Source organism: Cuculus canorus, chromosome 7 (genome assembly GCF_017976375.1).
Source record: "Cuculus canorus isolate bCucCan1 chromosome 7, bCucCan1.pri, whole genome shotgun sequence".
Lineage (NCBI taxonomy): Eukaryota > Metazoa > Chordata > Aves > Cuculiformes > Cuculidae > Cuculus > Cuculus canorus.
Window position 1 is genome coordinate 37,922,971 of NC_071407.1, and position 15,820 is coordinate 37,938,790.

Consider the following 15,820-nt stretch of genomic DNA (forward strand, 5'->3'; position numbering starts at 1 on the left):
AGGAACTCAGTTCAGCTTATAAAACGTGACACTACACAAATATACATCAATATTTTCTTTATCAACATGAATAATTCCACTGTTCTTGTTTAAATAAGGATTACTTATTATGTGAACAGCCCATGAGGAGCCAGGAATGAAGACAGCTAACATGGGAATCAAAGGCATGTTTTTCTGACAAAAATGAAGGAGGTATCTAAATCCAAAAGGTAGAAGAGCAGGCTGAAGGACTAGAAAAAAATGGCAAAAAGCAGAACAGTGAGATGGGTTCATATTATATGATATAGAATATACATAATTTTACAAACGAGTGATCAAATTCACACTTTCTAGACTAGTAAAGACTTATCTAGAGCTCAAACTGTCCTCAACCATTGCTATGTGAATCTGTAGCAGAGAGATTCTGCACAGCATCCGTTTTCCCAGGTTCCAACTCAGTTCATTATCTGAACAATCTTCCACCATCAAGCTTTCCAGGAGATGGCAGAGGTGGCAGTATATGGAGGGGCTCCCAACTCCTTTACTTTACTGCCTCTCAGAAGGACCCAGAAATCGCTCCAGGAAGTGTTGCTGGAGCTGTTCCGAGAGCCCTCTCGTTTCCTCCCCATTAGACATGCCTACTGCAGAGAATACCTTGGAGAAGGATGTTCTTTCGCCACGCTGAACTTTAGCATCTCCTACAGAAAGGGACTGGAGGACTGTTTGGCCACGCTGAGTGCCTTACCTTATGCAAGATAAAATGCTAGGAATTGTAAAGGAAATGTGAGTGTTATAGTGACAGTTGGAGGACAATAATCTCTGTGGGAATTAAATGTTGTGAAAAAGAACCACGACAACAAGAAACGAATGAGATTTCAAAAAAATGCCATTAAACAAATAGACAGGAAATGCACACAATGAATCTTATTCTTCCACACTCAACAGCTGTACTGCTAAAAAATTCCTTCAACGTGATTTATGTTTATTAGAAGTCTAGATGCAGATAGGAATGTTCAACACTTCCATAAAACATTTTGAAAATAGATTTTCTTATTATTGCCTATTTACAAAGTTAAAAATGAATAATTTTTCACGGTTGCCCCAAACAGCAGTGGAAAGTAAGATTTACAGTTAATCATTCTGAGCTAATATTCTTTTGATGATGTCTACCTGCAGAGATTAATTACTGGAATACCACAAGGAAAAAGATATGAATAATTACAGCAGAAGCAATGAAAATTCAGCACTATTTATAATTCTCAACAGCCCAAAGCCAAAGTTTTAAGATGACTGAAGCTCAAGGAACACTCATTTTGCAAAGGGTTCCCATCTCCACCAGCTTAAGGAGGGGCAGGGAAAGATGGAATGAACAAACAGAACTCAAACCAACTATAAATTTTGGGTTACAAGCAAAATGTTCTCATCAGCTCTAAGGTTACGCTTCCTTAACAAAGGAACACTGACTTCAAAGAGTATTCCAGTAACTCTACTACCATTTCAACAAAACCCTGTTGGTAAATGCTTCTGAGCTTCCCAACCCCTTTGTAGCACTCAGGTAAAGCTCCTGTGAAAAAATTAATACAAAAAAAATCAGTCTTATTAAGCCCAGGCTATGCGGAATTAGAGTTGGATTATCTGAGACAAAAATCTGTTAAGATAAGTTTAACAAAAAATAAACCCCCACAATTCTGCCTTGTATTTTAGTTTCTAGCCCCTGCATTAGCCGATATGTATTTAATACCTTTGTGGCAATAATATAAATCTTCCTGTAGAGAGTTAACCGAGCTGCATAATTCTTCTGAATTTCAACCTCACTGTAGAACTCTATTTTCATGTAGTGCAATAACTCGTATCTTTAAGTCACTAATACGCATGGTCAAATTTAGCCCCAGGCTAATGTCATTTTGTCAGGATTTTTTTCTAAATGAATAATGATGTGACGTTTCCACATGAATAAAAATATGTAACACATATACCAAAGGAAATAACCCTGCAGAGTATTTCTTATTATCATAAAAATTTTAACATCAGCCTTAACTCTTTTTTTTTATTTTTATGAGGAGACTAATAATGCTGTGGATAGCAGTCGGATTTGCTTTAGGCTGAGACGCTTATATTCTTTGCCTGAAAAAGCATGAGAAAAGGAAAAAGAAAACATGCTTCTAAATGGTAGCACACCTCTAAAGGTCTTCTGCGCTTGTGCTGTGCCAAGCTCTCAGTACGGCCAGAGCCCGTAATAACCTAGACAAAAACCCTGAAGACCCACGATCCGACGGAGCAGCGACCCTTGAACAGTTCTGATACGAAGGAAGAGAGCCCACCTCCAACCCAGCGCTTGCGCGGACCCTCTGGTGTGGAACGCACACTAGCAGCAGCCCAAGAGGGAAGCTGAGCTCACAGCTAATCCGCCAAGTCAAAGAAACACGGCAGGCTCCATCAACATTAGCGAGGATGAGAACAATCATACTGCAGCTATAGAGGAAATGTCCATACTTCTAACAGAGAAATTTAGATGCTCCTGAAAAAAATATTTCCTCATAAAACATGCAATGATAGATGCAAAAGACACATTTTCCAACCATGCATGCGCGGGAGAACATTAATTTTAGCGTCGGATCACCTTACCCCGTGGTCCTCTATGTGCACAAGTGTGTGAAAGACAGAAGAAAACATTTAAATCCCTAAAGACCATTTGACAATATGCAGAATAGATCCAAATTCTGCAGGCACTATCTCTGCACAGACTGTCCTCAGTATTTTTAGGATCCAGAAGAGGCAGTAGAGTGAGAAATTATGGTATTTCTCTATTTCTCATCTCAGTATCTGAAATATACTATATATACAAATATATATGTATATACTACATATACGCATATATAGATCTAGTATATACATACATATACATCTATATATACACATATATGTATGTACCATATATACACATATATATACTATATATATGTGTATATATAGTATACACATGTGTATATGTATACTGTATATACGTATATATAATATATACACATGTATATACTATATATACATGTATATAGACTGTATATATAGTACATACATTATACATATACTATATATATAGACATGTATATATAGTATATACCTAGATCTATGTATATATGGTATACACATATATCTGAGATGAGACATGACATCATAAAAAAAAGGTTATGCAACACCTTGAGTAAGGAAGGAAAGTAGAGACCATGACTTTTTCATAGGAGAGACACATAGTCACCAGATTAATAAGGGCACATAGTTTGAAAGATCTGGGAAGTTTGTCTTAAGGCCTGGAATTTGCTTTCTTCGTGCTCATGCCCTTTGATGAACTCAGAGTTGAGAGAAGGGCCAAGGGGAGTATTACCACACAGAAATACTAAGGCACCAGCAAATAGGAGTTAATGATCAAATTCTCTAGTGCTGAAACTAGAGGATGGCTTTGGAAATCCAATAAATGCTACTACAGTACTTGTGAACTCAAACTCATGGAACTTCTGATGCTGTGAGAGACGCCTGTGACAACATGGCAAACTCTGATACAGATTAGCCAATGCTTCATATAATAGGAATTTTAATACATACACATTAACAAACAACTGCGGAAATAAGAATGGGTCAAGAGCTGTTACATACCCTGCCTTTGCTCTAAGCTATTTTACAGCTACAACTGACTGGAGTTTGGTGAACTTCTTAGGAAAGCACCACTTTATGCTTCCCAACCTTCACACTTTCCTCGAGCGTCTACGAGCGCCTCCGACAGAGAACTGCAGCAGACTGGGAGCTTTTACTCTAACTCGGTATAGAAATACTCTTTATTAAGCAAGTATAAAAATTTAGATACCTTTACGTATAAACCAAACCATACACTACACTGCCAATCCATCTCTTTCTAAGCCTTCTGGAAAATTACAGGCTCAATTTAAAACTATGTCTTTTTATGTGGAAGTGGAAAAGATGCTTGTGAACCTGGGATTTATATTACAATTACTCTCGGCTTCTTTTACAAATTAGCACATTGCGAACAGTTCAAATATAAGGAATACTTGACATAAAAATTCCTTCTATTCCTCCAAAATACAATTTTACCCCTTGATATTCCTGAAACTGAAAAAAGTACCTAATAAAGTAAAATCTACCTACAGTTATTTGTCTCATATTACAGGTACCAATAATTATGTAATAGTTCTGACTACTTGCGAAAACCTTAGCTCTGGATTTTACTCCCTAAGAAACAAAACATTTTGGAGTAATTGCAAGGCTGAGATGTATTTGCCCAGGATTTCCTTCCAGAGAAATTCATGGCAGCTGACACCAGAAACTGCCCAGAACGAACCTGCGAAGCCCCTGAACCAGTCAGTCCTCAAACTGACACAGATGAAATGTCCTGCCTAGAAAAAACAGGAGATATTTGTGGTGCTCACATGTATGGAAACTGCAAATAATAAAATATAACTGTCCTTTTATTTGCTTTATTCTACTTATGTAAGAGAAATTTCTGTACTTTTAATTTACAAACAAACTGAAAACAGAAGACCAGAGGCAATAAAAAAAACAATCGCAAAGCCCTCACTCCTGTAGTTAAATTCACTGGAGGCAGTGCCAATTACTAGCAGAACAAACTGTGATTAAAAAATGTAATCGCTCACTAAAACCTTTGAGAAAGTCTGAGATGCTTTGTGAACTTTGTTTTGGTTAATTAATGAGAGCATTAGCCCGCTGGGTACTGCTGAAGGGCACAGCGGTGCCACGTCAGAAGCTATAAGCGTAACAGTGACAAAAGGAAACACAGAAGCTAATTAAATCAGGACTGCAACCGGTCGAAAGAGCAACATCGCATTTAGCCCAATAACAATGCAAAGAAATGGTTGCACAGGCTCTGAACGCTGCTAAACTTCCGAAGATAAATAATTTTAAATGGTGTGTTTTTCACTCTGTCTTTTAGACTCCTTTCTAATTACGGAAAATCCTTGTTTCCTTAGCAGTCCAGCACTGCCACACCACCCGCCCACAGCTTTACTGCAAAAATCACGCGTGTCTTGCCGGTGTCTGGGACCTGCACCGCAGCCCGTCCAGGCGCTTCACACCGATGTTTACGCTGCCTTCAGTCAAGACCAAAAGCACTTTGGCAACAGGTCAGCCAAAGCACAGAAATGACAATCACCACGTCGGGTGCGCGCCACACCTCGACCACGCTGACAGGGTTTGGTGTAGGCTCTGGAGGAGGAGAATGCCTGAGCCGTGGCCGGGCCAAGAGCTCCTCTAGTTTCAATCTGTTCTCTGAAAACCCATAAAGGAGCAGAGCCACACTGTGAGCATCGAGGAGTCTGAGCCTGGAACACCGATCATGCAATTAATGCATGAACAGCGGATGGCACTATCAAAACTCACTTATCAAGGAACAAAGGAAGTCGTGGGTACAAGGAGTCTCACGTCTACCTTTCCATCACATGCGGTTTGACTACAAGCCAACCACTTCATTCCATATATATGACAGTGTAGATGAGTCTCCTCTGAGCTCTCCCTGGTGGACAGTGTGGCTGCGTGGCGGTGATGTCCCCTCAACCTGGGACGCCTCTCAAGGTTGCTCCTCAAGGCAGAGACAACTTTGACCAACGGCAAATCTTTGGTAAGCACCTGGCATCATGCATAACCCTATAGCACGGTAGCTTTGAATAATGCCTTAGTAACTTTGACTACATGTTGAATTGACACCAATGAAACACTAGCGATCCACATAGCTACTCAATAATAATTATTGGCATATATAATCCATTAGAAAAAGTCACAGAATCACAGAATCACCAGGTTGGAAAGGACCCACTGGATCATCGAGTCCAACCATTCCTAACACTCCCTAAACCATGTCCCTAAGCACTTCATCAACCCGTTCCTTAAACACCTCCAGGGAAGGCGACTCGACCCCCTCCCTGGGCAGCCTGTTGTCTTGACCGAGTCTGAGACTGAGTCTGGAGCCAGCCACACCCAGGCTCCATTAGGATTCAGAAAGCAAGAGGGTCCACTCTGAAACTCATGACAACAGCAGGGTTTTCCTTACACATTTGTCTCTTCGGTATCTCTGTTAAACCAGATTCTAATTCAATCGTCCTTCGTATGTTTCTTCCATGCATTAATTAATACAGCAAACTCTGCCATCGAACTTCGTTAAGTCACATTTTTACAATACCATATTAAAACCGCTTTTCCCAACACCTTTGACAGTGGTTCTTTAAGTGAGCTAAGTCACCTAATTTTTGCAATAAATTAACGTTGTTGGCAGGATCCTAAATGAGGATTTGCAACACATGTAAAGGCCAACTTGAACACAATTTAAAAGCACAAAGAAGGTTTTACGGGGACTTATACAGATGGTATTTTGTGACCTCCAAATTCTGCTGGTAAGAAACATGGGCAGATGGATAGCTAAAAATCTGTCTGAAGGGAAATAATCTCAGCTTAAAAGGTGTCATCAATCCTGAGCTAGGAAAACCTGTATATCCTTATCTCAGCTTCAACTCTCAAAAGTAACGTGTTTGTTTTATTTTTTCCCAGTGTAAATAGGCCTAACAAACTTTTTTTTTTTTTGAAAGAGCAAATCAAATCTACTAAAATTTAAACAACATGAGAGCAGTCATGCTCTTTCACAGGAAAAAACACCCCAAAACAAACCTCAACAGAGTCACAATGCACACTACATATTTAATAGCTTCATTTTCTTAAGTGCAACTATAATTCTTTCGGCCTTTACCTGCGGAAGACTGACCCATCTGTCCAGTCTCCTCTTAGTTTCAGTTTGGACATTTCCACTTCTTCATGCAAGCTCCCACCTTCCACTTCTTATTACTAAAGCCCCAAGATGCTAACTCACCGAAAACATAGATCATTTATCCTCATTATTAGCAGATTATTCAATCCCCAATAGAATAAAAAACTCAAGTGTAAAGTGAAATGAACATGACCAGCTCAAGAAAGAAACACAATTTTTCCTTCAAATAATACATAGAAGTCTAATCCGCAGGTATTTCATAAAAAAAACAGAAGGAAAAGAATTCAATTCACAGACATCATGTAATAAAGACAAACACAAATAAACCAAATAAAGAGAAACGCAAATAAACTGTACTTTGCCAAGCTTCAATATTGTTAGTAAAACCTTTTGAACTGTTTGCTTTGCATTTGTTTCACTTCCAGGTCGCTGATGCAACTGCATAATGCAGGAAAACATTCTGTAAACTGAACAGAAACCAATGCTTCATTCATTGAGATGTAGCTTCAGATTCTAGTGTCTTCTGCAATATTACAAGCATCCTGATGAAAAGCGTGCTTGTCTTTGCATTCAGTAAGAAAAAGAAGAACAGCTTACATGCTAAAATCTGAACTACACTGTGCTGTGCTTTTCTACAATGACACAAACGGAAGGGTTAATTTACCAGGTTTTGTCAAATGGAAACAGAAAAAAACGGAAAGCTGGCATTTAGCAATGACACCACACAAAAGAAAGAGAAAATAAGGAATGCAATTCTGACCTCATTTACCGCCACATAGTATTGCTGCTGCTGGAACTGAGGCGAGTTATCGTTCCTGTCTCTCACCACAATCCGCACTTCATGGTTGATAATGGTGCCGACCTTTCTGTTAACACACTGGACTTGCACCACAATGGACTGAATGGACATCGGTGGCTGCAAGTAAAAACACATTTTTATAACACGCAATCAAAAACTGAACTAAGAGCTAAATTCTGAGTGATGTTAATACTGTTCAGGTTCACCTACAGCCTATCAACCTGCCTGCGTCGTGTTTAATGTTCTGTGTCCGGATTAAAAGCCTTCTCCGAGAGTGTCCTGACTACAAGTCCTGCTGGCAATATTTCAAGAAGCCCTACATGTCTCCAAGCTGTATTTTGCATATTTCTAACACAGAAATAACCCCCCCAGCACGATTAGCCCTTAACACTTCCCCTTCAGACCACCAACAAAAAAGCGTATCTTCTGAACATCTTCTGATCATTGAAAGACATCTAGAAAATGTCATGCATTTTAACCTTTGGTTTATTAATATTGGAACTGAAAGGTCAAGCCAGAAATAAATTCAATATGCTACCACTTACATTTACCGAGTAATTTAGAAACAACTTTAAGTGTGGTCAATGCAAAATCCCGTTGTTTTTGCAACAGTGAACACGATAATGTTCAAATAAAAATAACTCCCAAACTTGATGAATGGGTAAAGAAATTTAAGCTGGAAAGGTTACTACTACTTGGCTAAGAATAAAGGAAAAGGCACCTTTGGTTGGAATGGAAATAAAGCAATCCAGCCTGACTCCTATTCACAACTTTCCCACCTTGGCAAGTGCCGGTTTACATATTTGAAGCATATTTGAACAGTACGGCATGTGAAATAGTCTCATCAAGTCCATTTTGATTTTGTGCCTAACACTCAGCAGAGAGCAAGCAAGCGCTGGAAGGGACAACATGAAAAATATCTATCTTTATTAACCTCAGAGCCTTTGAGAGAACAAACAACTCAAAAATGTAATTTAAAGACAGATATGCTGTAATGTTCTGTACAGTGAATGCAAACAGGTTTTTGTACTGAGATTCCAAGACCCACAATTATACCATAATTATGTATCTACATAAAATAGATACAAATCTACAAATGTATCTATATAATTATGCTTTCATTCATTCTAAATGCTACAATTTCTTTGATTGATTGATTTTTTTCTAGCTTTGCTATAGTGGATTTTGGAACCGTACGGCTTCCTTTATCCTTTGGACCTTGGCACTAATCAGTTTTTGAAGAGTCAGAATGGGCTTTACGGTGGTGTTCAGATCTCACATGAGGTACCTGTTCTTCCCTCAGCTTTCTCTCTAACGACATACAGCACAAGTTTTTAAAGATAAGTCCCTTCTCTTTGCTCTTACAACCTGCAGCCACCTATAGATGGTCTTTAAGGTCCCTTCCAACCTGAACCATTCTATGCGTCTACTATGTAGCTCTACTTCTATCAATGGAACCTCTAATACAGTTAGGAACACATCAAATATCTCTCATTTTAATTAAGCCACTAACATTATAATCTCCATTTATTTTTTAATATAGCATTCTGTGCCAAAGAGCAAGAATTTTTAGGCCACCTCTAAGGAAGTTCAAACGCTACTAAGTTCACTGAGAATCATCAGCAATGCCTGAGAAAAACGTGATCAGTTGTTACGATAGATATGTAAGTACGTGACGTTTTGGATGTGATTTTTTTCACAAGAACACAGGAAAAAAGAATAGCTTGTCGTCTTTGACAAAATATCACAGGCTACAAGACCGATATCACTTTCACATACACCCAATTTCTGCCTGGTCAATGCTCAGATTTAATCAGGTATTTAAACAAACATTCAATGTAGGCATTTATAGACAATAGAAGTAGATATGTAATGGAACGCACCGTTTATGATACTGGGAAGAAATTATCCCATCACCTTTTAGCAGTTCCTTTCACCTTTAGTTCTGATTTACTGCTCTTCAGCTTTTCTTTAAGTACTTATTTAAACTCCAAGTACTTAAACATTAAGTATTTAAAGTTTTGGAAGAAAAGTCTGGAATTCTATTCTTATCTGATTTTGTTTGCCAAATATATGATCATTCTTAGTAAAATCAATCAATGGAATCTAATGAGATTTTCTTTCCAGTACAGTAGCAATAAAGAAGAGGATCAGGCCAACTGAATTGGTAGGGAGCTGACAAGTGGACACATTGGGAAGAGTATCCAAATATATTGGATGCAACTGTATATGGACCATCTGTGAATTAGGAACTACAATTTCTGCTCTGAAATAAAAAAATGAATTTTAAGGTTCATCTTAATAAACTCCCAGATTATATTTGTATTACCAAGTTTCACACGGTTTTAACTTGAAAGATGAGAAAGATTGCTTAGGGTTTGACAAAACAAACAAGAAAAGGAACTGCTGGAAACAGCCTTTAGGTAAGAGTCATAGTAATCAAGTCCATGACATAAATTTTACATTTTTACTCAACCAGTGCTGGTTTTGTGGGCTGCTTTCATGCTCTTTGGCTTGTGACTTACAGCAATTCACAGAGGACGGATAGAATGGCGCTCACACTCAAAATCTCAGTTACCTTAAACCTCAGATTTTATTATCATATATCAGTAAACACAAACGAGTAATTTTACCCAGCGTTACAGTACTAGGGCTACAAACTCTTACAGTTCACAGTAAAAGACTAGGAAATAATCCCTTAAATACCAATGTAGAAACATCAATATTACCTATATATAATTAAGAAAATATATATCTTTCACTTTTTTCCTTGCCATGCGAGTCTAATTCTTGCAAAGAATATCACTGTCAAATATCTATACATATTCATAACAATGTAAAGTATTTGTGAATTTTTTGAGACTGCTACTGATACCAGAAATCAAATAACTTGACAAGCTTGTTTTGGTAAAGCATCTAGTGAGATTCAGGTAAAGCAGCTCGGACAAATGACTCTACAGAAAGAAAAGCATCACTGAAAGGTGGCATTGAAAAAAAGAATTAGCACTGAATCTAAGAGGAATTAATTTGGTTTCCTAATGCTATGCAGACTTGTGTGGGCTACTGAAGACCTGACTCCATGTGGTTCTTCAGCCTCACTTCTCTTTAGGGGCTCGTGCTTTTTTGCTTTGATATAAAAAAAGTGAACCGCATAACTTATTCCACTACCACCCTGCATCATCAAGGGCCGATGCGCCAAGAAGGCTTTTGGTAACAGGTCCGTTCTGCCGTGTTTTGTACGGCATAACTTTGCCTCACGTATGAAAACAGTTTGTGAATTAAAACTAAATTAAGAGCAGATTAATTCAACTGGCTCTTTTAAACTAGAAATGGAAATGAAGAAAAATCTGCAAGTTATTTCTGGTACTTATGAATACACCTCAAAATGTACGGAAAAGACAAATTAATTCATCAAGGTAACACAAAACAAACTCTTATGCACTCGAGGACAACTCCTGTCTTTAAAGAGCTCTTTCCATGTTGATTAGATTCACGTTTGGGTCAATTTCCCTTCCAGATTCTGATAAACAGCAGCAATGCTGTGAGAAAATGTCTCTTTTAAAAAGCATTTCTTCAATGAAATCAGCATAGATGAGAACACTCATATTTATTTTGTGCTTTTAATATTCCTTTTTATAAAAAGTAAAACTTAGCCTGACTATATTCTTTATTATTGTTACAAATGAGCACAGTACACAAATTTTAAGCTCCCATTAAAAAAAGAGCCAAGCTAGCTCTTTCTCCATGGAATTTGACAAGCTTTGTAAGTGAATTTTCGTATTCACAATTCCTTTGCTCTTGCTCACATGCCCTTAGGTCAATGTATGCAGCTAGAGCAGGCTTTTAGTGTCACATGACACGAGGTGAGCAGCACTTCTTCCAGACAACGGCAGCAAAGCAGAATAAAAACGTTTTTAATTCAGTAAACAAGTCAAATTTGGTTCGATACATATTTCTTCCAACTCACACATCTATTTATCTGGTCTTTATTGTTGCGATGTGCAGAAATGGTCAAGTTTCTGCATGCTCCCAGGAAGTCCTAATAAAGAGTCAAATTAACTTTGTTCACGTTCAGCTGGGGACAAAAAAATAAGATGCAGCTAATATATCCCAGCCGGTCTGGTGTTTATTGGTCTTCCTGTGAGTGTACAGAGATTCAGAAATTAATGTCTATGGGGAGAAAAGAAAATAAACTGCAACTCCCAGACTTACATCTCTGTCCAGAATTCGGCCGGTGCTGTTCAGGTATAACCGCTGTCTGATAGGATCGAGGATCACCCAGTAATCGACATTGTCCTTTAAGGAGAGTTCGATGGTGGGGTCCGGCCCTCCTGCTGTGCCTTTGATCAGCATATTGTCAACCAAGATAGTGCCTGCAGAAAAACAATAAACACACCAGGGAGAAATTTAGGTGAGCATCTACATTTTTAGGTACTTTTGTAACAACTGCAACACTAAACCCGCTGTTTTCTAACTGGAGTTTCTGGCATTTTATGTTTTGAGGGATGTTTAAAAAGTCTGAACCTTATTATCTGTGATGGAAAAGACCCTCTGACACCGAAGCTCTCTCAGACAATACCAGAAGCAGCATTTGCAATGCACAATAATTTAAAGTGATGATGAGACCCATGATACAGAGTGTTTTCTCTATTGAGTAATCGCCACTCCATCGCACCTTGAACAACTGAAAGCACCAAAACAACAACAAAGACTAGAATAAATTTTCTACAGCAAATGCAACACATCAAGATGAGGGGGAAAAACAGCTACAATACACAAAGCTCCTCAGGAGAAAAGCTTTTTTACCTTGAGTTGCTCTGCAACAGAGAACTACGTTGCAGCATAAAGACATGAAAACTACCTCTACCAAAATAAAGGCAGTACTTAATTAGGACAAGCCATCTCTTCAACGTATAGAACTGTTCTTTTCTTTTCTTGTCCAATCCCATCAGCTGAAAGTCTTGCCACACAGCTCTACCAGTCAGTTCCCAGAATCCACAATGTACATAATTTCCCGTGTAAAACACGCCAACTCAGTTTCCAAGTGTCAAGTGTTACTAACTGCTTTGCACTCCGGGGCTTTGCATTTTCATGCACTGTATTTATAAACACTTCTCTAGGACTTCTGAAAAATTAACACTATCCCATTTTCTTCACACTGAAATATTAAAATAAATGATCTTTAAGTTCATCAAGAGTTACAAAGAAAATCTGTGAACATTGCTAGCTGCAAAACATTGACGTGGGTTAAAAATACTTATCACGTAACATCTTGTTGGCCCAAACAACTTAGTCCAAAATGGAGAGTAAAATCTCTTTACATTATCACTTCACAACAACAGCAGCTCTCCTTAAATATATAGGGGAGGGAGTGAGTTTGAGTTGGGCTGATCCTTTTTTTGGATAAAACAGTAAAAGTAATTACTGGTCTTACCCAGAGCAAACTGTTTCCCAATTTTTATTGATGAAAACACCAGAGTAAAGTTTCCTCAGTTGCTTATTTTGAAAGTTCTTTTTATAACACCATAGAGATGATGGGAAGAAATGCTGCCAAATACATACAACTTTGCATGAAAAACTGATTTCAAGTCAGAGGAGCAATACATACACTTGCAGCTGCATGAGGAAGGCAGTTGCTACCCGTGTTTGATGGCTGTCCGCACAATACCATCTGTACCCCAATCCATGGGCTTCAATGGGCATACGATTTCTCAGGTACCATCACTAGTTTTAATGTAAAGCAGATTTCATGAGAAAAATACAAGCTGATTACCAAGCCTGTGACAGTTCAAAGTGTTTAAATCTAGCCACCAGTTCTTCTAAACCATATAAAATCCACCAGCTTCTGCGGATTGCCCTCATTATTGCGCCTCAACGATGACACAAAGAAAGGTCAGTGATCCAAATTTGAGGTAATCTGAATAAAAGCTGCCTCAAGAAAAGCCTCCCTTGAAAAAAAGACCAAGGCAGTAAATACCACCATTGCCTTAACTGCTTCAGATGTTTTGATTTCTCCATTCTTGTTCAGACCTGAAGGCAATGTCTAAGTTACGGCTGTATCTTCACCAGCCCTAATCCCAACAGAAAAAAAAAAAGAATAATGAATACCGTCCTCTGGTTTCTATACAACTCATGATTGCCAATTGAAATGACAGCAACAAAGGGAAATTACTTTCGGATGTCGCAGTCATACTGCCTGTAAAGAAATCTGGTGTAGGCAGGATTGCTAAAGAAATTCGACTGATAATCGTGCAGAGCGCTGACAGCTCATAGAATAGCCTACGGGGCCATGCCCCTGTGAAGGTAGCGATTACCCCTTCCATGAACGGCATACAAGTAAACAGACAAAAAAATACCTACCTCAAAGGCACGTATTAATCCCTCAGAGCACAGCGTGCCTTTGGAAGTGACAAAATACAAAGGCTTTAGCACCAGAAGCACTTTCCGCGTGTTGCAAAAGAAGGAGGACAATTTTAGACTGCAACACTGACATAAAGAGGAAAGTGCTGTAAAACAAGCCACAGCGGTGGCTACAAGAGTGTTCTTAAGGTGGCATACACCAAGTGTTCGCAGGCAGCTTTGGTTCGGTGTGGGCTACCTACATCACGGTTTGTTGCTCTTTGTCCAAGGAGGCTTCGTCCTTCCCTGACTAGTTTCTAGAAGCTTGCCTTCTGCCAAACTCAGCCTTCTGCAAGGGCTAAAGAGCTCAAACAACTTAATAATTAATGAACCTGAGTGTAGGTGATTGCAATTACATACTTTAAAAAAAATCAACTTAAAATCCTGTTGTGATGACAAATTTCATACAGCCTCCATTAAACCGCTGCTGCTTAACTGACTTCACTGCTTTGAATTCTGCATCTCATTCGAGTTTCCTCGGTGGCATTCTGTAACAGCTATTTGCTTGATTTAAAAAAGAACTCCTATTTGGTTTGTTTTGATACAGTGATTCTTCTGTTCTTAAAAATGGCCTGTTTTTTTCCTCTCTTCAAGAGACAGCAGTTTGCAAATAGGCCTCTTAATACCCATCCTTAACGTATTATTCTTCTAATTTTGACATTATGGGTAATTTTTATTTTCCCCTTTAGATATCTATCATTTAGTTCCTTACATCCCGCCTCTGTCCTTGGCTTAAAATGTCAGGGAAGTAGCCTACCAGCAATAACTCTTGAGTAGAGGCAGCTCAATGTGACTGCATCACCAGTTTGTCCATTAACTCTCCACACATACGAGCACAAAAGCAAACACACTCCTTAATATTTGCAATGCAATAAGTACAGACAATTTGCCGCCTTATTTTTTTGCACAAACAGAAGCTCAAAAAATGCTCTAGCAGAAGTGAAAGCTTTTACTTTGTTATAAAAGTTACATTCCTTCTTCTGTAATTATAACACAAGTTCAGTTTTGCACTGTCGGGGAGGTATAAGGGGGCGGTGAACGTCTTGGGGGGCACCTGAACAGGACGCTGCCACTCCTGGTGAGGACGTGGGTCGTCCTAATAGATGCACGTTTCACGTACCCCATCTCTGGGAAGTTACACTCAAATGATGAACCGTGTTTCAACGCTGTTCCCTGCAGTTCTGTCCTGCGTGCACAAGCCACTGAGAAGGACACCAGGGACTTTAATTAGTGACATTTTTTCCTGGCTAATTAAAAAAAAAGACTGATGTGAAAGTTAGGCTGCATATCAATACAAGTATATCTAAAAACAGCTTTTTATCTTGTGCCAAGACCACAATCTCTCTGCTTTTCCACTTCAACCAAAGCCTGATGACCACCACGATCGATATCTTGTGGAAAGCCTGTGCAGCTTTTCAAGGCATTAGTACAGTGACTGTACAATAGAGGAAAGATCTATTATTTTCAGGTGTAATATTAATTTTCTGAACGTAATGACAATTACTCAGAAATGTTACCCAAGCTTGTTGGGAATCATTCAATAAGTAGCTACAAAACAAGACAACAAAAATAGACATTATAGAGCACTGTAAACATTAAAACAATAATTCTACGCTAGGCTATTCCTTTGAGAGGAATCCAGAAGCTGAAAAATCTTCATTAGACTGAAGTGATAGAGAAACGTTTGTTTTTACACTCTGCAGAAAGTGAGTTTCTATGAGAAGGGCATTACAAGAGACTCAGGTGCAAAAGCCATGAGGTACGGAATTTGCAGTTTATGCTCTACTAAAGACCGAAGAAGCGCAGTGCTCAGTGAGGACACACTCAATAAATGCTTTACACACATCTTGGGGTTATTTCAGTTG

General features: G+C 38.7%; 1 protein-coding gene across 11 annotated transcripts in view; it reads right to left on the reverse strand.

The window, feature by feature from the left end:
- Positions 1-15,820, reverse strand: part of PCDH15 (protocadherin related 15) — an 855,028-nt gene that overhangs the window by 278,588 nt on the left and 560,620 nt on the right. For all 11 annotated transcript variants that reach the window (XM_054071964.1, XM_054071953.1, XM_054071963.1 and 8 more), the window contains 2 exons: positions 11,769-11,929; positions 7,518-7,673 (listed from right to left, as the gene is read on the reverse strand). In XM_054071964.1, coding sequence (XP_053927939.1) covers positions 7,518-7,673; positions 11,769-11,929 — 317 coding nt within the window. The remainder of the gene's footprint in view (positions 1-7,517; positions 7,674-11,768; positions 11,930-15,820) is intronic.